Raw genomic sequence first — 25,057 nt, 5'->3', positions numbered from 1 at the left:
CCTGCGGGGTCGGGCAGAAAGAGCCATGTTTTTCTTCTTGCAGAGAGTCAATAAAGGGACATGCAAATAGGGAAGATATCACTAAATTCATTTCCTAGAAAGGAATATTGATATTAATACCTTGGGAAAAGAATGCATTCCTGGGGGGAGGTCTATAAATGGCTGCTCTGGGAATGTCTGTCTTATGTGGTTGAGATAAGGACTGAGATATGCTGTGGTCTCCTGTAGTACCCTCAGGCTTACTAGGGTGGGGAAAAACTCTGCCCTGGTAAATTTGTGGTCAGACCAGTTCTCTGCTCTCGAACCCTGTTTTCTGTTGTTTAAGATGTTTATCAAGACAATACATGCACCTCTGAACAGACCCTTATCAGTGGTTCTTCTTTTTCCCTTTGTCCTGTTCCCTCAGAAGCATGTGATCTTTGTTAGATCCTTATTAGTAGTTCTGCTTTTTGCCCTTTGAAGCATGTGATCTTTGTACCTACTCCCTGTTCTTACACCCCCTCCCCTTTTGAAACCCTTAATAAAAACTTGCTGGTTTTGAGGCTCAGGTGGGCATCACGGTCCTACTGATATGTGATGTCACCCCTGGCGGCCCAGCTATAAAATTCCTCTCTTTGTACTGTCTCTCTCTATTTCTCAGCTGGCCTACACTTATGGAAAATAGAAAGAACCTACATTGAAATATTGGCGGCGGGGTCCCCCAATACATCCCCGTTGTATCTAGGAAGTAACTAACTTGCTTTTGATTTTGCAGGCTCATAGGCAGAAGGTACTTGCCTTGTCTCAGATGAGACTTTGGACTGTGGACTTTTGAGTTAATGCTGAAATGAGTTAAGACTTTGGGAGACTGTTGGGAAGGCATAATTGGTTTTGAAATGAGAGGACATGAGATTTGTGAGGGGCCAGGGGCAGAATAATATGGTTTGGTTGTGTCCCCACCCAAATTTCATCTTGAATTCTCACATGCTGTGGGAGGGATTTAGTGGGAGGTAATTTAATCATGGGGGCAGGTCTTTCCCATGCTGTTGTTGTGATGGTGAATAAGTCTCACAAGATCTGATGGTTTTAAAAAGGGGAGCTTCCCAGCACAAGCTTCCATTCTGTCTTGCTGTCGCTATGTGAGAAGTGCCTTTCGCCCTCTGCCATGACTGTGAGGCCTTCCTAGCCATATGGAACTGTGATTCCATTAAACCTGTTTTTCTTCCCAGTCTCGGGTATGTCTTTATCAGCATTGTGAAAATGGACCAATACACTGTTGTATATTTTCTTTGGCAAAATATCTATTAAGATCTATTGTTAATTTTAAAGATTGGATTTATTTTCTTGTTATTTAACTTTGAGGGCTGTTTACATATTCTTGGTTAAAGTTCTTTATCAAAATATATGACTTGTAAATATTTCTTCCATTTAGTTACCTGTCTTTTCATTCTCCTAACAATATCTTTGAACAAGCAGACATCCTTAATTTTGATGAAGTCAAATTTATTAAATTTTCTTTTATGGATTGTGCTTTTGATGTCATAATCTACTAAATCTTTCTCTAACCCAGGATCACAAAGACTGTCCTCTATGTTTGCTTCTAGAAGTTTTATACATTTAGTTTCTGTGCTTTGGCCCATGACTCACTTTGAGTTAATTTTTGAATATAGTATGACATATAGATTGGAGGGGTTTTTTTCCATACTGGTTGCCAGTTATTCCAGCACCATTACTTGAAAAGTTTATTCATTTTCCACTGCATTACCTTGGGATTTTCATTGAAAGCCAATTGTCCACATATGTGTGAATGTGATTCTGTTTCTGTGCTCTTTTTTTTTTTTTTCCATCAGTGTCTTTTTTTTTCTTTACATCAGTACTACACTGTCTGGATTACAATAGATTGGTCGTAAAACTTGACATCGGTAGTATAAGTTCTTTAGGTTTTTAAAAAATTGTTTTATGTGCGTGTGATATGGTTTGGATCTATGTCCTCACCCAGATCTCATGTTCCAGTTGTGATTCCCAGTGTTGGAGGTGGGGTCTGGTGGGAGGTGACTGGATTTTGGGGGCAGTTTCTCATGGTTTAACACCATCCCCCTTGGTGCTGCTGTCATGGCAATAGTGAGTTATTGTGAGACCTGGTTGTCTAAAAGTGTCGGGTGCCTCCCCCAACCCTTTGCTCCTGCACCGGCCATATAAGATGTGCCTGTTTCCCCTTCACTTTCCCCCATGATTGAAAGTTTCCTTAGACCTCCCCAGAAACTGAGCAGATGCCAGTATCATGCTTCCTCTACAGCCCATGGAATCATGAGCCAATTAAACCTCTTTTCTTTATAAATTACCCAGTCTGAAGTATTTCTTTATAGCAGTGTGAGAACAGACTAATACCGTTTGTTTGTTTTGGAGACAAAGTCTTGTTCTGTCACCCAGGCTGGAGTGTAGTGGTATGATTTTGTCATTGTGGCCACAACCTCGTGATGTCAAGTGATCCTCCTGCCTAAGCCTCCTAAGAAGTTAGGACTACAGGCATTCAACACCATGGCCATCTAATTTTTAAATTTCGTGTAGTCTTTGGCTCTTGCTGTGTTGCCCAGGCTGATCTCAAACTCCTGCTTCAAGTGATTTTCTTGTTTCAGCCTCCCAAAGGGCTGGGATTACTGGCATGAGCCACCACATCTGCTAGGATTTTGACTGGGATTGTATTGAATCTATAAAACATGTTGGAAAGGATTAACATCTTTACAATATTGAGTCTTTTACATGTCTTTTAATTTCTCTTGTTTGTAGTTTTGTTTAGGTCTTCTTTAGTGAACTTTGTTAGTGTCTTTTAAGGAATTTGTTTATTTCATCTAAGTTGTCGAGTTTATTATGACATTCTTTTTGATGCTATTACAAGTAGGATTATTTTGTTAATTTCGTTTTTGGAAAGTCCATTCTTAGTGTATAGAAATTCCACTGATTTTTTATGTTGATTTTGTAACCTGTAATTTTACTGAATTCATTTATTCTAAAAGTTTTGTTTGATGGAGTCCTTAAGATTTTCTACCTGTATGATCATTTCAACTGCATATGTAGATAATTTTACTTTTTCTCTGCCTATTTGTATGGATTTTTAAAGTTTTTCTAACTTGATTGCTCTGGCTAGGACTTCCAGTAGTATGTTGAATAGCAGTGGCAAAAGTGGGCATCCTTGCCTTCTTCCAGATCTTAGAAGCTTTCAGTTTCTTCCCATTGATTATAATGTTAGCTGTGGGTTTCTAAAAATATCTATTGTCTTGGCTGGGTGCAGTGGCTCATGCATGTAATCCCAGCACTTTGGGAGGTCGAGGTGGGTGGATAGCTTGAGTCCAGGAGTTCAAGACCGGCCTGGGCAACAAAATGAGACCCTGTCTCTGCAAAAAATACAAAAATTAGCCTGGCATGGTGGCATGTGCCTATAGTCCCAACTACCTGGAAGGCTGAGGTGGGAAGGATCATTTGCCAGGAGGCTGAGGCTCTGCACTCTAGCCTGGGTGACAGAGTGAGATTCTGTCTCTTAAAAAAAAAAAAGTCTCTATTATGGTGAGATAAATTCCTTCTTTACCTGTTTTGTTGAGGGTTTTTATCATGAAAGTATATTCAATTTTGTCAGTTGCTCTTTTCTACATCTACTGAGCTAATCATGTGGTTTTGTCTTTCATTCTGCTAGTGTGGTATATCACATTGATTGACCTTCATATGTTGAACCATACTTGCATCCCAGCAATAAATTGGCCCCATTTGGCTAGGGCGTACGATCCTATTAATGTGTCGTTGAGTTAGGTTTGCTAGCTAGCATTGTATTGAGGAGTTTTGCATCTGTGTTTACTGGGAATATTGCCCTGTAGTTTTCTTTACTTTTGTTGCCTTTTTATTGGCTTTGGAATCAGGGCGATGCTGGCCTTGTAAAATGAGTTTGGAAGTTTACTTTCCTTTTCTGTTTTTGGAACAGTTTATGAAGAGTTCATATTAGTTTTTCTTTGAATTGTCTGGTTGAATTTACCTTTTGAAGCCATCTGGTCCTGGGCTTTTCTTTGCTGGAAAGTTTTGATTACTGATTCAATCTTCTTGTTTATTAGTTTGCTCAGGTTTTCTATTTCTTCTAAAGTTAGTCTGGGCAGATTGTATGTTTCTAGGAATTTATCTGTTTCTGTTGGGTTATCCAATTTGTTGGCATATAATGGTTCATAATAGTTCCTTATGATCTTTTTATTTGTGTCATTTGTTGGAATATCTCTATTTTTATTTCTTATTTTAGTTATTTTTGACTTCTCTTTGAGTTAGTCTAGCTAAGGGTTTTGTCACTTTTATCTTTTAAAAAATCCAACTCTTGTTGATTTTTCTAATGTTTTTATATTTTCTAATTCATTTATTTCTGCTTCAGTCTTTATTATTTTCTTTCTTCTGCTAACTTTGGGTTTAGTTTGTTCTTTTCTGATTCCTTGTTCTTTGAGATTATTATACTTCTTTGGTTAATTTTCATCATATTTGAAAGATTTTCAGCCACTATTTTTTCAAATAGTGTTTTTTCTTCTCTTCTCCTTCAGGGACTCTAATCACAAGTACATAAGACATTTCAAATTAATTCATGGTTCATTGATGCTTTTTTCATTCTTTTCTTATTTTGCTCTTTGTTTTGTTTTCCTGTTGCTGTGTCTTTAAATTTACTAATCTCTTCTTCTGCAGTGTCTAATCTGCCATTAATCCTATCTAGTATAATTTGCATATCCCACAGTATAATTTTCCTTTGTAGAAGGTCAGTTTCAGTCTATTTTCTTTCATATCTCTACTTAGCAAGTTTTATCTTTCCTGTAGCTTTTGAAATAAGAAATGTAGTTAAAATAACCATTTTAATGTCTTTGCTACTCATTCTGTCACCTGCTTCATTTCTTGATTAGTTGCTCCCCACAAGCATACACTGGTCAGTTGTCTGCCAGGTTCTTCCTTTGTGCAGCCCTCTGGCCACTGTGTCATCCTTATGCTTCAAGCTTCATCTCATGAACTTAGGAAGATGGCTGGAGCTCTCCTCAGCTCTTCTCTCTACACTGCAGTCTCTCTTTAGGTGGTAAACTGTGGCAATCATAGGGCGCACCTTGTTTGTTTCTCATCTCTCAATGGTCACTGTCCTTCGTTTCCTGATGTCTAGGGTCTTGAAAACTGTTGTTTCATATACTTTGTTCAGTATTTCAGTTTATAAAGTTGAGAGGGAAAATCTGGTTTCTTTTACTCCATATAGGCTGGAGCCTGAAGTCAATAAGTATATCTCCAATTGATATAATTTCATGAAAATATACTTGCACAGTAAGACTGGTGAAAAGGTAAAGTCAGCTGGGCACAGTGGCTCACGCCTGTAATCCCAGCACTTTGGGAGGTCCAGGAGGGCGGATCATCTGAGGTCAGGAGTTCGAGACCAGCCTGGCCAACATGGTGAAACCCCATCTCTACTAAAAGTACAAAAATTAGCCGGGCGTGGTGGTGGGCGCCTGTATTCCCAACTACTTGGGAGGCTGAGGCAGGAAAATCGCTTGAACCCAGGAGGGCTTGGGTTGCAGTGAGCTGAGATCACACCGCTGCACTCCAGCCTGGGCGACAAGTGCAAAACTCCATCTCAAAAACAAAAGGTAAAGTGTTTGCTTCAACAGCATCATCTTTCATTCCACCCCAGAAGTGGAGCCTCTCTTTCGTTTTACGATGACTTTGTTTTTGAATGAATAAAACAATTGGCAATGAGCCAATTTAAATTATTCCTGTTTTAAAATGACTGTAGATTTCATTATTTCATACTCTTTGTCACTTTTTTTTCCCAACACTGTCTTAGCTAATATTATTTCAAAAATCTGGTTTAGAGGAAGAGATTTGAAAACATAGTGTAATAATCTAACCTTTGAGTTCAGAAGGAAAAAAGTATGCTAATCCTAATATTTCAGCAAAGAACATTTAATCTATAAGTTTTTTTTTAAATAACAAGATGTACGTGTTCTTTCTGGTAATCTTACATTAAAACCATGGATATTTATGTCAGCCATTTGTGTAAATGCCAACATATATAATTTATTGATAAAGTCATATTAATGATCCCTTTATGTGTCAAGCTTTATAAACTCTCTCTTAACTACTTTTTGCTGCTTTAGGAAGATGAATAGGCTTGCTAAAAGTAGAAGTTTACTCAGGTGGGCTAAAGAACATAAATTCTATTGACTCATATTGCAGGTAGAGAAACCAGCCCTTTCTTAAATGAGATTTTATTCTGTATGTTAGTTCTTTTATAGGTATGAATAGAAAAAGATCATTATTCAAGGAATTATGCATAAAATATTTTCAGTTGAATTCTAGTTGGGGGAGGTGTTGTACAGTTTGTCATGAAGAATTTTTTTTGTTGACAGATAATCTAGATAATGTGAACCTTATGCTTAACCACTGCTTAACTTACTAAGCTTCTTGCCTGGTGTGTATTTTACTTAATCTTTTAACCAAATGAACTTCCAAATGGACATAAGCATTTAGATACTTGACTAAGGGAGTTAAACAACAACATTTGATAATTAGATCTTTCTAATAGTAGTATTTTTAAAAATTTGCTTGCTTTTAAAATGCTTTTACCTTTTTACAGAAATAGAGGTTTAAAACTCTTTTACATTTGTCAAATGATTGCTATTAAAGCTTTGTCTGAGTATTGCCATTTTTTCTTAATTGTTGGTGCTTTTAATTTTAAAAGTACATTTTATAATCTAATTATTGCCATGCCAGAAACCTCTCAGGCAGAATTTTAGAGAAGTTCATTTTTAAGGTTTCTTGTGGTCCAGTCTTTATAGAAAATTTTCAGAATTGAAGAACTGTGTGTTGGTCAGAGTGGTCTGTTAGTCAATCTATCAGATTTTTAAAAATATTAAATTCAACACAATGATGTCTTGGAACTAGTTTTTATGAGGTAATATTTGTCTAGTTCTTCAGTGCACTATAGCAACAGGCTCCTGGGTTTCTGTTGATGAAGTCAACCTGAAATAGCCTGAAAACCAAAACATCTGATGATAGAGACTGTTCTTTGCCTAGATGTCTCTAAGTCTTGACCCTGAGTCTCAAGATACCAAGTTGAGTCCACTAAGAAGTTCTAGTGAAAGCACTTTCCCATTTTGCAAAACATACCTTCCATTCTTACCGTGATGATGCATTCAGCTTCCTGACTTCTCATTATATGGTATTGCTGTCACAACGTAGGACGCAGGCCATGTCCAGGGGTGGTAGGATTACCCACCACAGAGCATATACCAGTGGTTTCCAAAGTGGGGTTTGTGCATTTCCATGCATTCATAAAGTAAGTCGTTGGACTGTGTGAAGAAACTATTAGAACTTGTATTTATATTTATTGTTATGATTTTTAAAGTCTTTGTTTTGTCTGTATATGTCATTGAATAGTATATATGTAGCTTATAAATAATTAAATACACATATATGGGGTATAGATGCTCAAATTTTGTTTTTACTGATGGTAGTATATGATCAAAAAAATTTCAAGAGCAGGTAAGACTCGTATAGAGCATCTGGGCAAGGGTTTGATTCTGGGATCTCCTGTGTCCTCCGTCAGTGAGCTTCGTGCTGTGTAAAATTTGGGTGCCTGTGTCTGGGTTTTTCTTGTGAGAAGATTCATAGCTCTCAGCAGATTCTCAAAGGAGTCTTTGGCCCTAATGATAAAATTGCTTATCTGGGGTCTCTGGGTTGAAGCTGCTGCAGCTTGTTTCGGTAGGACTATATCTTGTTGAAGAGCACTTCCTAGGCTAAATGAAATGGGACTTTATTTGAAAAATAAAACTTATAATTAGATATGTATTCCTTTTAACAAAGTAAAGTTTTATTAATATGAATAGCTGAGAAACTGTAGCCGAGATTGTTGTCATCATCTCATAACCATGTGTGACATATGCTGTGTACTCTTCTGGTGTCTGCATTTTAACCTTTTTAAAAAGCTATTTTATTGTATGTTTTCATTAATTATCTACCTTTAAAAAGTATTTTGGTATATTACTGTCTCTCAATTTCAAACACATTTGTCCTGGGTAGAAGTGGCTACAGAAGAGCTACTTTTGAGATCTCCTGTTTTTATGACAATGAATGTTTATATTTGGTTTTTCTGTTGTCTCTCTAAGCTGCTTTTGTAGAGGCTATCTGTAGTAGATTATGCCATTGCATTGGAGGGAGGATGAGAGTTCAGCTCAAAGGTCAACTGATAATGTAAAATTGAGTATAGTCAAAGTTATTCTTGAGATCACCCATAAAAATCCTTAAATCACCCTTAAAATACGAGGTACATAATTTTATTTATACAGTTTTATAGACGATTGTTATTACTTATTCTAATTCTTTGTAGTTTAAATTTTATATGGCCCCCAAATGCTCTATCCTTTTTTCCTTGAAGAATGTTGACATTCCCATTATCTATCACTTGACCGACACCTGAATGATGTGATTTATTTATCTATCAGTGGTCAGAAAAATCCTACCATTCATGTATTTTTTCCAATAAATACTGGACCTGGCCATGTGCTCATTTAATAGAATGACTATTTAAACTATTTTTAAGTAAAAATACTTTTACAAATGTGTATAGGTGAATTTAAGTAACTTCAATGCATATATTAGATCATCCTACTGTATTTCCTGCTTTGCCTTTTTACCCTACAAGCCTATAAGCGTTAAACTCAGGTTAACAATTTTTAATGGAAGGAAATTATCTTATTTATTCATTTATATTATACATATTAAGTGTGTATAAGACATTATTCTGGGCACTGGGATTATAGGGGTGAAACAAAGTTCCTGTTCTTATAGAACCTACGTTCTAGTGGGAAAACAGGCAATAATAAGCCAAAAAGAAAAAAAAAATTAGTCTATGTATGCTATGAAGAGTCATAATTAGTATAGAAGGCCATGGGAGGTCCTGCTGTTTTAGGTAGGGGAGTCAGAGGTTTCCTGTCCGAGGAGATGGCATTTGCCCAGAGACGTGACTAAAGAGAGGGGACGGGCAGTTCCTCCAGAGGGCAGCAGCAGAGGAGGTGTAAGGATGTTCTCAGGCATCTTTTTCATCGTGACTCTTGCTTCCTGTGATCAGTTACAGCCATCCTGTCTCGGTAGAGCATGCAGTCAGCCATCCTCCCCATGTAAGCAGCACGAGAGCTTGATTTTTAACATCAGCATGAGTTCCGTCGAATGTCGAGGGGCGTTCATTCTGACCTCATTACTCATCACTTGCTAGTGACTGTGGCGTGTATGTGAAGTAGGTTAGGGCTGGCTTGAGGCTGTCCCACTAGATAATAGTTACATATTTTAAATTAGGATTTATTCATTAGAGCATCTCACGTAACAGAAGTGAGAAAGTCCATAGAATTCGATCTAACTTGTACTTTACTTGTAGCACACTAAATATGTCTTAACCTGATTTCATTAAGGGCTATTTTATTTATTTTTAACAGGAATCACTAGATTTGATCTACTTGGCGACTTTGGAAGGTTTAATTGGCTGGGAAATTTCTATATTGTATTATCCTACAATTTGCTTTTTGCTATTGTGACAACATTGTGTCTGGTCCGAAAATTCACCTCTGCAGTTCGAGAAGAACTTTTCAAGGCCCTAGGTAATCCTGAGGTTTATGGGTACTTTTTCCTCTTTCTACTAAATAATAATTTTGACATTTGAGTTAATATTACATCTTTAGCTATTTAGTTTCCCAAATTTGTAAAACCTTAGAGGTCAAATTATTGATCCCCTACTTTGTGCAAAATTCCTTCATTAAGCCTTAGCTTCCTTATCTGTAATACAGTGATAGTATCATCTTCCTGTTAGGGTTTTTGTGAAGATCAACGGAAATAATTCTGTAAGATCCTTAGCATAGCGCCTGGCACATCCTAAGAACTCAGTAAATATTAGCCCCTTTATTATGACGATGGTGGTCATGGTGGTGAGGATGATACGGTGTGAAAAGCTTATCTCTTGGTAATAATACCTTTTAGTTAAAGCTTTTTTGAGGCTTGGATTTTGCAAGTATTAGGCTAACCCATAAGTCTCTTCATTAAGCCAGAGAATAAATTCAAGATGAAAACGTTAGCATTCTTGGCATTGATGTAATAGAAGAGAGGGGATTTACTGTTATGTGTTCCAAGAGTCACATGAATTGTAATGGTGTTAAAAACGGGTAGGTTTAGCTAAAGGGTACAAACGTAACCTATGAATGTATTTTTATGCTTATTTCCACATTAGTGCTAAACATATTTCAAGTTTTATACTTTAAAAATACCAGGACACAGTAAATTATCTTGGTTTGGGGTGGGAGGGGGTTGTAATTTTATGACAGAAGAAGGGAAAGGCAGTGACTTCTTGTAGAAAATTTTTAAAAATCCTGACATTAGCTCATTTACCTGAGTTGACATGATTTGAATGCATATGACTCCATATTGGGGCTTTTAGCTATTGTAAAAGGCCACATATTGATGGATTCATTAAGGTCCAGTTTTCAGATAACTTAAATGATATGAGCAGCAATAAAGCTTCTCACATCACCAGGCCTTTCCAACCTTGATGTTTGAGAGGGTGACCTTTGGGAGGCGCGAAAGATTTCAGATGAGCTGTCCATATGTATTTTACTTTGAATATGCCCTGGGAGGGGATGGCTCATCAAATATTGCAATGCCTGACAGGAAAAAGTCACAGCTCATTTCAGCTGACACACCAGATAATTTATACCTTTTAATGCTTAGGTTTAATAAAGCTGGCCCAACTTGAAGTAGGAATCAAACAGTCCTTTTTATCAGATGTCTAGCATTAAAACTTAATTTTTAAGCCTGTTATAGTATTAGCAAGATTAGTTAGCCATGGTTTCAGATAAATTTCCACTTTCCATTCGCTAAATGAGATGGTTGCAAATGAACTGCCGTAAGCTTAGCTTTTGAATTAGGTATTCTGGACATCATTTTGCTAAGAAAGCCTTTATTAAAGTAATAAAACATAACCTGATATAAAAGGCCTTATACGCATGTCAGTTCCTTGACCATAAGAGAGAGTAGAATTAGCAAGAGTTCTATAAAACTACCTAATAGATACATTTACTTTTCTTCCCAAGTGTTTTTCAGTATTCTTTGGGGTGTGCTAAGGGGCAATTTATACACAGAAAAAGAGTCTTATTAAGTATATGTAATGTTTGAATTTCGCTGAGACTTGTAATTTCATTGTAAAGTAGCTATCCCCTTTCTTTCTTTTTTTTTGTAGAGATTTTTTCCCCTCTGCTACTCTGCCCATTGATAATAATAGTATCCATCTCAGAGAATATCTAGCACATAGTAAACACTAGAAATTTAGCTGTGGTGATGGTGGTAATGGACGGGATTGTTTCTGGAGTTGTCTGCAGAAGAGACACATCAGAACATTTCAGAATGCATAACCTACATGACAGCCAAGTTTTAGGTGTGAACTCAGATAATCGATCCTAAAAGGGTGCCTTCATTTCAGCTCAGTCAGTGGGTACCGCAGTGATCCTCTGTCTTCACTCAGTCCCTTTTCTAACAAGCTTGATTTTAGGCGTGAACTCAGATAATCGATCCTAAAAGGGTGCCTTCATTTCAGCTCAGTCAGTGGGTAGCGCAGTGATCCTCTGTCTTCACTCAGTCCCTTTTCTAACAAGCTTGATTTTAGGCGTGAACTCAGATAATCGATCCTAAAAGGGTGCCTTCATTTCAGCTCAGTCAGTGGGTAGCGCAGTGATCCTCTGTCTTCACTCAGTCCCTTTTCTAACAAGCTTGATTTTAGCACACTTCCTCAACTCCAGCGGCTGTGGGTTCCTATTGTCATTCCTGGGACCTGACCATTTTTTGTGTTGGATTGATTTCTTTTTTTCCTTCCCATTCAAACATAGACAGGCTCAGTTTTACCTTTTCTTTCATTAAGATATGCAGGTGACAGAAAGATTAAAATTTGGAGTGCTATATTAGTTTATGAGTGATGTAAAACTGCTTAATAGGTCAGTTACCATGTGAAATTTTAGGGAGAAAAATCTTTTCCAAGTAAGTTGTTGAGATGCCAGAAAGGTCTGAGCTTCGTGAAAAGTATTTTCTCAACATCTGCCCTGTGGAAGTGCTACTGTGTGGCCAGAGGCCACATGATGATCATTTGGTCAATAACAGACCACTTGCCTATGTGACAGTGGCCACAGCAGATGATCATGGAGCTGAACCGTTTCTGCCAGCAGTGGCGTGGCGGCTGTTGTAATGTCCTGGCAGCACGCATCAGCTTTTCTAGGTTCATATGTTTTTAGATGCATAGATATGTGCCATGGTGCCGCAGTGGCTGCAGCACTCAGGACAGTGACATGCCGTCTGCTTGGTAACTGAGGAGCAGCCGGCCCCACCCTGCAGCCTAGGGATGGCATGGCTGTGCCCTCCGGGTGTGTAGATACACTCTATGATGGCATCACAGCGACGGAATCGCTTGACAGCGCGTTTCTCAGAATGCATTCCTGTTGTTGAGCAACACCTGACTGTGTTGCTGTATGTCATTGCGTTTCATTTTTATTAAAGTGCTTGAAGCTCCAGTGCCACAGAAGCTCTTACATTTTCTTCTGCCCTTTCTCCCTGTGAGAGGGCAATGTTGGTCTGTGTATCAGGTATATTATGTAAATAATTGTTATATGATACAGAGAGAAATAAATGTAACTTTAAAAGATAGTGATAGTTTTTTATTCTGTGAAATACCTTTGGGTAGTGAGATATTATTTATGTTCAGTTTATTCTTTTGTCATTTCTTTCTTTTTTAGTAATGTTTTCCATTCTTTTCTTTTTAATTACATATTAATATTTGGCTGTGGCTTTCCCTACATTTTCCTGCATGTGTGTAAGGGGCAATTTATTTCACTTTATTTAAAATTTTTTTGAGACAGGGTCTCCTCTGTCACCCAGGCTGGAGTGCAGTGGTGTGATCACATCTCACTGCAGTCACAACCTGCTGAGCTCAAGCAATTCTCCCACCTCAGCCTCCCAGAGTGCTGGGATTATAGGCATGAGCCACTGCAACCAGCTAATTTTTGTGTTTTTCATGAACATGGGGTTTCACAATGTTGCCCAGACCTGTCTCAAACCCCTCAGCTCAAACGATCCTTCCACCTCAGCCTCCTGAAGTGCTGGGATGACAGGCGTGAGCCACCACGCCCAGCCTGTGTGTGTGCATTTTAAAATGCAAGTGGGAACGTATCTGTCTCGGGTTAGGTTCCCTGAGAAGCACACTTCAGATGGGAATCTGCTTGCCAGGAAGAGGTTTATTAGCCGGGTTGGCAACGGAAGAGGAAGGGGCTGTGCAGAGGGAGGAACTGTGCCGTGATGCAGTCACACTGGAAGCCTCTGCTGGCCCTCGGGGATGTTGTGACTTCGATGGCCCTTCAGAGCTCCACTGAACTGAGAAGAAGGGACAGGCTCTTAGGACCCTCACGTGCTGTCCTGGAAGGGGCAGGACTTCCGCCCTGCAGCAGTCTTCAGCTTAGGCCATCCCCAAAGGGAGGTTGCCAGTAGGGAGAAGAAATCATTCATTCCTCAAGGGGATCTGGCCAGCACCTCACAGCTTTCCAAATAACACTTAGCTTTGTAAATCTCCTCTTCTCCCTACCCTAACCCTTTCCCAGCCACTCAGCAATATATCATTTCTCACCATTTTCTTAATTTTTTTGCAGGGCTTCATAAACTTCACTTACCAAATACTTCAAGGGATTCAGAAACAGCCAAGACTTCTGTAAATGGGCATCAGAAAGCACTGTGAGACGCACAGACGGCGTCTTCTGCCACCAAGAGACCCGAGAACTCCAGACTCACGACATTCCTGTCCCATGTAGAAGCATTTCCTTTTCAACCGTGGCCCCTCTTCAGAACCTAGACCTATCAGTGCCATTTTTTTTTCATCATCTACGAAGAACTTGGCTATGGCTGATCTTTTTTAAATTTAACTTTCTGATGGACCCTGTAGTTTCCAGTTAAGTGCAGATTCCTTACAGACATATAGAACAGCGCATTCTTCTGTAGACATTTGCTCATGTTGGTAAATACAATCACCCATATGAAAAAATTGTTTTCACCTGATACGAAAATGTTAGAAAAGGCAAACTCCGGGACTTCTAAAGATGTACTTAAATCCCATTATGTACTTTATTCAGAATGTAGAAGCTGACTTGAAAGGCATCCTTGGTACTAAGTGAAGCTTCTTCAGAAAATGCATTTTTCAAATGCAGTGGGAACTGCTTGTAGATATCATTTTTGCAGTGTATGTTGGAGCTGTAATGGTTGCAATTATGTTTCTTATTTCCTTAAAAGCAAAAAGAGTAGTTTCTGATTTATGTTATAGAATGATACTGATTAGACTTTGAGCCAAGGGGAAAATACTAAATTCTTTTAAACCTGGAGCCTTAGGGAGCCACAGGAATATCTTCTGTTGTACAGTCTAATAAGCTGTGGTAGGAAGTATCATGTAATCACAGTTTAATGACAGTTTATGTATATAATTCAGTATTCCCTCTGATAACATAGTTGCCAGTGTTTAATACACTTGTAACTTGGATTTTTACCTTATAGGCTATATGTATACTCAGTTTTTTAAAGCATTTTTTTCAGAGATCACTTAATTCCCCATGCTTCTGCAATGCATATAAAAACTATAAATGCCGAGTGGTAGAAACTCCTCTTTCCTCATAGTCCTCAGGCTTTGGTTACATTTGCATATGCCATTCGAAGCCTCCAGCTTTTACCAGTTTAACATCCAAAGTTCACAGCATCAGCATTCATGGTGTAAGAACAGTTTTGCAGTATAACACGATCTGATAATCATTCAGTTATTAAATTGTAAATAATTATTGGGATGGTTTCTTGGCTTTAAGTCCACTGAATAAAAACTATGACATTGCACTCTGTGTCAACCATCCAGTAGGATAGAATACCGAAATCTGTGCATGCAAAAATAGGAGATGGGCCCATTTGCACACAATTCGTAGTTATGCAATCTGCTATATAAATATGTTCACATGCACTGTGTGTATGAAAATAGATTGTCTGTGTTCAGACAAAAGTAAAACATTTTTTTCAAATTGTTACATTTAAAGGTTTTCTGGGAGAAATTTATGAAACGCAGGCTGTGTCTATTTGACATCAGAAATTTCCACTTTAAACCAAAATAATAAGAAACTTTAATCTGTATATTTACAACCTTTGTTGAGTACACTTCCCCCTTATTTATACGTCTGCATTTCCTTCCGAGCTTCACATCTTTCTAAAATGCAGCTTGGTTTTAAAATAAAAGAACATTCATTTTGTGATTCTAAACAAGCTTCAGTAAATACCACCAGTATAGTACTGGTGAATTTCTCAGCATAAAATCGACATACCTAAAAAGTTAATAAAATTCAGCTCTTTTCCAAATTCATTGTTATGCCTATTGAAGTATTAATTGCCAGGTTTGATTTTTAGTGAAGCTTGGAGTCCATACTTTGAGTAGACCAAGTGAAGGGAAGAACAGAAAGAAACTCAGGAGTAGAGTAGTATCACTTCTCACTTACACCACTTTCAGGCACGTCCACAGAGTTCCTAGATACTTGGAAAATGTCTGAAAATTTTTAAGTAAAATACTAAACTTTTCAATGTTTAGCTCAACTTTTTGTTCATTTGGAAGTTTCTCTCCATCCGAGGACTTAAGCCAGTTTTGGATTTGTAAGCCCTGAGTACAATACACTTCCTGGAGGCATCCTCACTGCTGTTGAAGCAAAGGATATGCATGGGGTGGAAGGACGGCTTCGAACCTGGGACTCAGATGCCTTGAGAACAAATAGATTGTTACAGCCTTGGGCTGCTGCGTAATCACAGTTCCTCGAGGCTCTTCCTGAGCACATGCCCAAGCATCTGCCTCTGGAGAGACTGACTCCAAATGCAGGTGCTTCCATTGGAGCTAGGTCGGAGGCTGCTTTATATGACGAACTCCAGAAATGGATGCCAGAATACGGAGGCCAAACGTTCTGAGTCCTGGTAAGGACAGTCGCTCTGGGGGTCCTCATTTTACTGCAGTTCCTGCACGCCAGTGAAAGAGAGGAGATAGACCCTGGAAGGCAGAGCTGCAGATGCTCATCATCAGGTCAATTCTGGAGCTACAATTTTGTTTCCGACTGGATGGGGATGCACCGGTGACTGTCACATCAAGCAGTCCTTTTATTCTCTCTCCTTTAGTATCGATTTTAAAGGGCATTAGGCACTATGGTTCCAGAGTTTCTTGGGGAAAATTTGCAGATTCTTATTAATTGGTTCTGCAATACTTAAATAAATTATTTTACAATGATAAGTTTTCAGATTATAACATTTGTATTAATTTTTACTGATTTTCCAAGATACTTCTTAGATTTACTATTTACGTAGCTTTATGTACATTCTCTGTAAAAATAGACCTCTAAATATGAGGCTTTACATGAAATTTGTACACACATACACACTAATGTTAGCTCCTTAAATTGCTGCACTAAGGTGCTGGTTAGTAGAGATGGACGGAGCCTCTCGCGTTTTGCTCTCAGATGCGTTAAAGGCGCACGTGTACCTGCTCTCAGTGGCAGTGCAGCCTCCCCATCTGCTGGGTGCCCATGGCCCTCCCTGCAGCCTCAGTGATGACCTCGTCTGCCAGGGATGCAGGTTTTCATCATTTACAGGCTCTTATGTGCCGGTTTTGTTGGTGGCACGTTATTTAATGCATAAAGGCAGAATTCTTACAAGTTTTTTTTTTAATGTGAACATAGATGCAGCACCGACTTTTTAAACTTGAAAAAACTGGTATAATGTTAACTTTTAAAAATAACATTTGGACACACTAGTAATTGATTTTTGTTTACAGATTGTTTTGTTTACAAATTGTTAGTCTTTGTTTCTATGAGATACTTTTAGTATGACTTTTTAAATGTCTTAGAAATTAAAAGTTGTACAAAAAGTGATTTCATATTTGGTTTATAAGCATTTATATGGGGGGTTTATTTGTTCTTTTGTTTTTTCCATCTGAAATATCATCATGGCTAAAACTTAAGGGTATTTATAGGTTAATTCCATTTCAGTTTTATAGAGGGCAGTAATTATTCTGATGAATGTTGAATTAAGAAATGGATATTTTCTTTCTCTGTTGTGCAGTTATTGGTAGAACAATTTCTTATAACCCACAATGTAGCATCAATAATTGATAGCATGTATTTTATTTAATTACTTGAATTATTTAGACTTGATATCTCTAATTTTTTCCATAAAAGGACTGAACAGCACCTACTTGTGGTCTGGACAGCTTAACCCAGAGTTCTTGGAAGAATAAATGCTGCTAGCATCTGGTTAATTTACTGGCAGACAGAAGCCTACTTACAGTGGCTTTCAACTTTTTGACCACAGTAAGAAATAACCCATTACACACACACACACACACACACACACACACACACACACACTCTCTCTCTCTCTCTCTCTCTCTCTCTCTCTCTCTCTCTCTCTCTCTCTCTCTCTCAGATACGTATAAGCAAAAATTTAACAAGACAGTACTCGTTTTTCCTAAGTGTGCATGCTGGCATCTTCTGTTTTATTATTTTTAAAAATACTAGACACAGACACTTAAGTTACTTTGTGGCCTCCTAATAGATGGCAGACTTCAGTTTGAAAAGCATCCCTTTGGAATGTGGTTTAAAAGAAGAAATAATACAAAGACCTTTTTGGAGGTTTTTTTTTTTTTTTTGGTTTTTGAATATTGTTTAGGTAAAAATTATTGCTGCAAATACCACTGAAGCAAAAGTACTGTGTATGCAAATTACTTGTTGCACTGTAGAAAATGTAATTAATATCAGGAGAAGTTCCTAAAAGTCACAAATATATACAAAATTTCAAAACTTGGTGATTGATCCATATGTCTTGAAGGAATATTAGGCAATAAACTTACCTTTTCAAGAGAAGTTATTTAACTTCCAATTCTGTGTTCTTTAATTAGGAAAAAATTTTTTCAAGGTTAACTATAATCAAATAGGAACTTCACACAAAACCTCATTATTCTTGGATATGGATTTGGTGTTCTGCTGTTACTTCTAAAGGTGCTACAGAAGTCAAGTTTATGAGCCTGGATTATGAACAGCAGGGCGGCCCTGATGTGAGTGGTTGTGGAGGACTAGAGTGATGTAGAAGAATCTGTCGTGTCTGAGTGTGAGGAGGTGGAGAGTCACGTGTGGGCTATGGGTCTGAGAACTGAAGTTTTAACAGTTACTAAAACCGTTTTGTGGCTGTTGTAATGTCTTCTCCTTTCCTTTCCTTTGAAAAGCTGTTACTGAATGAACGATGCCGCTTACAAACACTGACACTTGAGAACCAAGCATATTTGATACTGCTGTAGCTATTTATATTGATTCTGCAACTTTTCTTTTACAGCATCTTGAAGTCATCCACAGTTGTTCTGTATGGACTCCACAGTAGAGTCAGAGAACTAAGTGACAAGTGGAGCATCGTCCTCCTCCTGCTCACTTCCTCCTCGCCACCTCTCTGGCCTGGCTATCCTTCAGTCTGAAGAGTGATTCACTTTTTCTTTTCTTTTTAGTCTTTACTGTGGAATCTCATCAAAGACTTGGAAGGAGGGGTGGTGAGAGGGGCCTGGGGGGTGGTGTGGAGGGTCGAGTTCTCTGTCGTCCCACAGTCACCCCCAGGACCACCTTGCGAAGCCGAAAATACACACCTGCATTTTACCGACAAGGGACGCCACTCAGAAAGCTGCAGACATTTGCCTGGGGTCACGCTTACAGTGGGCAGATGAACTGGATGTAAATACAGGCCAGTACAACCGCAGTCTCATTTTTTCTTTGTTTTAGCTTTTCAGTTTCTTTTTCATTCATGTACCTTACAGTTCTATTATCTGGTTGATAAAGATTCATGACAGGTATCCTCATTCTAGATTATAACCTTTATTCTTATCAAATGCCTCCAGTCCCACAATTCGCTAAGAATTCTCTTTCTGGACTTGATACTGATTTAATGATTCCCCCGCCCGTGGAATGGTAGGCTCCTAATTAAGTAGGATTTAAAGGCAAAAAGGGATGTGTGAGAAGGCACAAGAAGTGGCTTCATCTTGCAAGGTGACTATCAGACAAGTGGGTTCCAACCTGTTAAAATAAGGGAGGAATGGCCACATCCCGTAGGGACTGCTGTAGCTGACCAGGAAGACACAATGAGGGCAGCAGACAGGGCTCTTCCTGTCCGCCGAGTCCTCCCATGAACTCATGTTTCCAAAGGCCCCACTCTTTCTTGGTCAGTGTCCCAATTTTTATAGAAGAGACCTGATGAGGCTGTGGAGTAATTGTATAAAAGCTTGCACTGTTTTCCTGACTTGACCTGACAATGTGGCGTTATCTTCAAATTGTCCAGAGAAGTAGCTGCTTCATTCAGGTCCTTTTTATCGTTCTGTGGTTGCAACTTGGTCTCGCAAGCCTTCGATGGGCGTGCCATTCCATGGCCACTTTTCAGTAAGAAAATTGCCTGATTTTCTGTTAACTGTCACAGGCTGCCCTGGACCATTCCTCAGAACTCATGGGATTTTCGCGACCCTCATCCTCAGTGAAGTTAGATGACCATTCCTGCCTTTCATCCCACCGATTTTCCTAAGTATCTGTTGCCTGCAACTAACACTAGTTCCTGTGTCAGTAAAGTACTGCACTTGGTTGCAAAGAATAGAAATGGACTCTGCCAACATAGGCACGGAAGGTTTACGGGGTGGATGGCATGGCTCACAGATGTGATGAGAAAGCCCCGGAAGAAGTGTTGGGCACAGCCTTAGGCACAACCTTTCCTGGGCTCTTCGCATCACTGAATGATCCATGTATCTCCGGGACTCTCCTTCTAGATCCAAAGTTTAGGGCGGCGGAATCGGACTGCTCTGGCCTTTGACACGTGCCTGTGCTTTGCCTGTCACGCTATGGGGAGAGAGATGTCAGCTTACAGAAAATTGAGGTTCTGTGATTCAGTTTCCCTCTGCGCTCTTAGAATAAAAGTGCTTACTCATTGTTTAAAACATTCTCCAAATTAGTCTGCAAATTTTTTGATAGTATACATCCTTAAAAAATGAGCACACCCCAATATATGCATATTTATTCATAAATGATACATATGTAGCTATATAATGTGTACATCACAAAACATAGGAGAGTATTTTTTCTAAGGGATGAGATAAAAATAAATAGAAATTTTGGCATTTCTTCTCACATTAGATGCTGGGTTATTCTGAGCCCATGCCATGTGCACACCCACTTGGCCTCTTCCTCTTGGGCCCGCGCCCTGCCCTTTCCTTGCCCCTTGTAGTTACCTGTGGCTGGAGTGATGAGCGCCACTCCCAAGCATGGCCTGGAACAATGTCCTCCTGCCCCTCCACCAGCAGTGACAGGATTCACTGGGGACTCGGGGGCAAAGAAGACTGTGTCACAAGACAAAAGGAGCCAGGGTCACACATGGTGTACCCTCGCCCTGCCTCACCCATGGCTGACATGGGTTGGACACCTCAGAAATCATGTGTCTTCAGCGAGCCACTGAGAGTTGGGGCTTTATCTGTTACTCGGCTAGGGGTAACCTAACCGATGAGACTGTAACTGGTTACTGTAAATAACCAAGCTCCCAGTAATAGTAAACCAGTGACAAAAACAATTATCCAAAAAGGTTCACTTTTTTTTAAAATGTGTGAACTAAAACAGTCTTTATTGCTCTAAGACATTAAAATTTGCACTTTTTTGATGTTGAATACCACTGAATATTTTATTTTTATATTTTATTACACAGAAATACAGCAATTATTACAAAACGAGTATTAGGAATGGCAAAGGCTTTAGGACAAAGTATTAGCGGAAAACATTTGGAACTTAAGGAGTGTTTTACATTTGGAACTTACTTTAAGGAGTGTTGTTCAGACACTAGCTATATCTTAACCTCAATTTTTAGAAGTAAGCAAGCTCTCATTTTTTGCTATTCATATTTGAAGTGATTAAACTCATAAATTTGAAATTTACTTTTTAGAGACCAAAGATTAAAATTAGGTGGGCTGTCAGCTTTTAAAATATACTAAGATTTCCTACAACTACCAATAGCTTATTTCCCTGGGAAACAGATTACATTGTAGTACTTAACCCAGAATTCATGCAGTTCATCCAAAATGATGGTAAACTTTTTTCCTCAGAATTACCTAACTTTCCTTGACTATGAATTCAACATTCAAGAATCTTCTTCTGGTAGCAGGAGCGGCAGAGAGGACAGGCATGGAAAGGAGGCCTGTCTCCCACGGAGAACTCCTCTAGTGCCAGCAGACACGCATGGTGGAACACGTGTGAGCAGGACAGGAGGGCCATCTCTCTGGAACGCCGGCCCGCGCCCACGCGCTGACCGCCAGCAGCGGAGAGAGGGGCCAGGCAGATGGAGCACTCGTGGGTCTCCCGGCGCAGAGCCTGCGGCACACAGGACGGGAAGAGGCCACGCGGGTTAGTTTCATCACAGCAGAAAGTTACTTCAACTGAAATGCGAACCACGTGCCCCGAGACATGGGTCTTCGAAACATGCGGAAGTTTCATTCTGTGTTAAAATCACAGGCATTATATATATATATATACACACACACTCTGTTACTCCTGGGAACTGTGGAAAGGGTTAGTAACCCACCTGTGATAAGCAACATCCAACAGGAACTTCCAGAATTTCAAACTGAAGGGACCTTTGCCGTCACCCTAAAGCCCATGAGGAAAGTCCTACCACAGGTGCAGGGGCAGCTAGGGCAGCGGTTACCCCGGACCTGACACTCCTAGGCTTCCCAAAGTGAGTCCTCGACCTCCCCCGACATGCCACCCCCACAGCCTCCACGGCTGCACCCCGGACCTGACACTCCTAGGCTCCCCAAAGTGAGTCCTCGACCTCCCCCCACATGCCACTCCCCACAGCCTCTGCAGCTGCAGCTGAGTCTGCTGGTTGCCAGCCTACCTGCACTTGGATTTTCTCCCATTCCTCTTCTGTGATCTCATGGCCACATTTTTCTTCCAACTGCTGAAGAACACTTCGATTTATGGCCAAGCACTGATCGATTTCTGCAAAGAGCTCTTCAATGTTGGTGTTGTATGAGCACAGGATGCGGTGGCTGATTTCTGTGAACTGAGGAGGACAGAGCGGGGGGTAAGCTCACACCTGAGCTCGGTGGAGGTTGCAGGGAAGCGCTCTCGAGCCTGACCATCTATTTTGGTAACCTTCCTCGTCTCTGTCTTCGAATAATACTTTTTAGGGAAATAGATATATGTCTATTTTACTTAACTATAAATCCAGATAATCTATCTGGACAGATGACCACAAGAACCCCTATCTGATGGAGTCCAGAACACACTACCCCAAAATACGGCACCTTGGCATACTGAATATTTTAAGGAAAAAACATTCCTTCCCAAAGGAATTTGAGAAATGACGGCTGCAGGAGGGACCGTCTGACCTCTCCCCACCCCCAAAGTGGGTCATAGGACCCTCCTGTGAGAGGCACCCTCGTCTCCAAAGACGGAGGGAGCCGGGAGGAGACAGCACACAGGCCTTGCCGTGGTTCCCACCGACCACCCTCAGCTCACCCCTTGTCCTGTCACGCTTCCCCACGACCTCTGTGTCCTCATCCAACCTAGCATAGAAAGCGCTCAGGCGTTACTGCCTCTTCGGGTCTCTGCTGCCCCTTCGGGTCTCCGCTGCCTTAGGAAGGCTTCCATATCACATGGGACTTACTAAGTAAATCCGTGTAATTTTCTCGTAAAGCTTAACTTACAGGGCTCCAGCTGAAGAATTTAGGAGGGTAGGGGAAAAGGGTATATTGTTTCCCTCCCCTGCTGTTTTCTTGGTTGTGAGCTTTGACCATTAGCAGGAACACATTTGAAATTAAAAGTTGAGAGAAAAGTTCAAATTTCGCAGGATCAGCTCTGTCCCATAGAAACATACTGTGAGCTACGTATGTAATTTTAAAATTTCTGGCAGTCACATTAAGTTTTTTAAAAGGCGAAATTAATGTTAATATTGTATCTGACCCAACATATCCAAAATATTATCACTTCAACGTTTATTAATTGAATACAGTACTTTGTGTTTTTTTGGTATTTTTGTTTGGTTTGGTGGAGACAGCATCTCGCTCTGTCACCCAAACTGGAGTGCTTGGGGCCATCAATGCTCACTCAGCCTCGGCCTCCCGGGCTCAAGCCATCCTACACTAGAAAGGTCTGAGTCATTACAGAGTGGCCACCGGTGTCATCTGAGGCACAGGTAGGTGGCTCATTCAGGGCCACACCAGCAGCTCCTTTTTAGGACATGTGAAGAGTGTAAAGCAAAGGAGAATAAGGTGTGTAAAAGGTTGTGCCAATGGTGACTGTCAGCCACGCTTCCTGCCCTCTTGCTTGTCCTTTCAAGTGCAGAGCTGTGGCTCACCCAGAGATGACATTTCCCATTCCCCCATGCCCAGGTGGGGCCACGTGAAGTAGTTCTTCCAGATGGACGTGGCTCATGTCTCTTCTGGGTGTTCTCCAGGCCCGGGGGGTGGCAGATAAAGGGCAGAGGGAGACAGTTCCCGAGCCCCACAGGCTGGCATGTTGCCTGCAAGCCAGGACACCTGAACTGTCCTATGAGACCGAAGCTCTGGCTTTCAGTCACTGAAATTCGGGGGGTTATTTGTCCAGCAGTGAGAAGTTCCCTGATTCAGCAGTTACATCTGCTTCATGGAATCGAGCTTGAAGCACAAAGAAGGATGAAATGAACAAGTCCCGTGGAGATCTCACACATTTAGATATGTGATGGGGAAAATGCATTTTGGATGGTCCATGACTGTCCAGGTTTCAAATATTCTAGTCTACTGGAGTCCTCACGTTCACTTTTTCTTTTTTTTTTTTTTATTAATGTGGAGCAACCTGGCAGAACGTAGTATTTAAATCACCAGACTTCTGAAGGTGCCTTTGAGGACATGGAGTTCTCTTCCAATTCTCTCCCTTCTGCAAAAAGATCGTGAGACAGCGCAGGGTCGAGTGCTGTGGAGACTATGAGCTGCCTTTGTCCCTGGGATGTTAGAAGAATGAGTATGGCTCTAAGGATGAGAGGTCCTTTTGAGTAAAGAACATTCTGTGAACACAGCAGGCAGTCCACAAGGGTTGGGGTTTGAATGAAGGGGGTGGCTGAGGATCTTCCAGGCACCTGTGTTTTGGGATTAGCCGTACTTGGAAGCCTGGTGGAAGCTGCTTTTCTATTTATGAGTCAAATGCTCTTTCACTCTGAATGTAATTATAACTGCCAAGCAGCTGTATCTTAATTTAGGGTCTTGAATCGGTAACGTTTCCTAAGGCTTTAATTTTAATTTTCTTTATTCCTTGGCCTTTCAAATATCTAATAATATCTAAATAAATTATTGAAAGTAGAAGAGTTCTCTATACATTGTAAAAGGAAAAATTACTTGGAAATATACACAGTTACCTCCAATTGATGCTTTGTAATTCAGATTTTCTGTAAATTGTTTTTAAGTGTGAGATACTTTCCACATATGCCTGAAAAGCAAGATCTTTTCTTCCTTCAAAATTATACCTCAGAAAAAGGGTCACATTCTAGTCCAGACCTTGCAAAGTGTTTCAACTTGTGAGGTATGTTCTGAGATTAGTTTTGGACATAAAAGTACTATCTGGAATGACTGATCAATTGAATGAAATGATCGATATGATCTGGGTGTTTATTCTCAAGGTGGGGCCCAGACCCGCAGCCTCAGCTCCTGGGAATCTGTGAGAAAAGCAGAGCTTCAGGCTTCGCCCCGGGCCTGCCGAGGCCACAGTCCGCGGGGTGAGCCCTGCGATCTGTTTTACAAGCCCTCCAGGTGATTCTGAGGCCCATTCAGGTTTAAGAACCACGGTCATAGAAGTTACCGATGACATTTTTAAATATGCAAAGTTATTTAACACAGCATTAGTTATCATTCCTGGAGGTGTCACCTCCCAACTCCAAGCATGGGTATCGCTGTGCGTGCGCTTTCAGAAGCCAC

At 40.1% G+C, this 25,057-nt stretch overlaps 2 protein-coding genes across 26 annotated transcripts in view; one reads left to right on the top strand and one right to left on the bottom strand.

Annotated features, from left to right (window-relative positions):
• Window positions 1–17,966, top strand: part of LMBR1 (limb development membrane protein 1) — a 211,411-nt gene extending 193,445 nt beyond the window's left edge. For 8 of the 12 annotated variants that reach the window (XM_034965345.3, XM_063606434.1, XM_034965343.3 and 5 more), the window contains 2 exons: window positions 9,462–9,623; window positions 13,698–17,966. In XM_034965345.3, the coding sequence (XP_034821236.1) occupies window positions 9,462–9,623; window positions 13,698–13,783 (248 nt within the window). In that variant the 3' untranslated portion in view covers window positions 13,784–17,966. The remainder of the gene's footprint in view (window positions 1–9,461; window positions 9,624–13,697) is intronic. The other 4 variants (XM_034965351.3, XM_034965347.3, XM_034965349.3 and 1 more) reach the window with 1 other exon arrangement.
• A 2,150-nt stretch (window positions 17,967–20,116) lies between these two features.
• Window positions 20,117–25,057, bottom strand: part of RNF32 (ring finger protein 32) — a 37,074-nt gene continuing 32,133 nt past the window's right edge. For 11 of the 14 annotated variants that reach the window (XM_055115568.2, XM_055115569.2, XM_055115561.2 and 8 more), the window contains 2 exons: window positions 22,006–22,173; window positions 20,117–21,479 (listed from right to left, as the gene is read on the bottom strand). In XM_055115568.2, coding sequence (XP_054971543.1) covers window positions 21,243–21,479; window positions 22,006–22,173 — 405 coding nt within the window. In that variant the 3' untranslated portion in view covers window positions 20,117–21,242. Of the gene's footprint in view, window positions 21,604–22,005; window positions 22,174–25,057 lie in introns of all 14 variants that reach the window. The other 3 variants (XM_055115571.2, XM_055115570.2, XM_055115572.2) reach the window with 1 other exon arrangement.

Source organism: Pan paniscus, chromosome 6, assembly GCF_029289425.2.
Source record: "Pan paniscus chromosome 6, NHGRI_mPanPan1-v2.0_pri, whole genome shotgun sequence".
Classification (NCBI taxonomy): Eukaryota; Metazoa; Chordata; class Mammalia; order Primates; family Hominidae; genus Pan; species Pan paniscus.
This window is presented reverse-complemented; position numbering and strand designations above follow the sequence as displayed.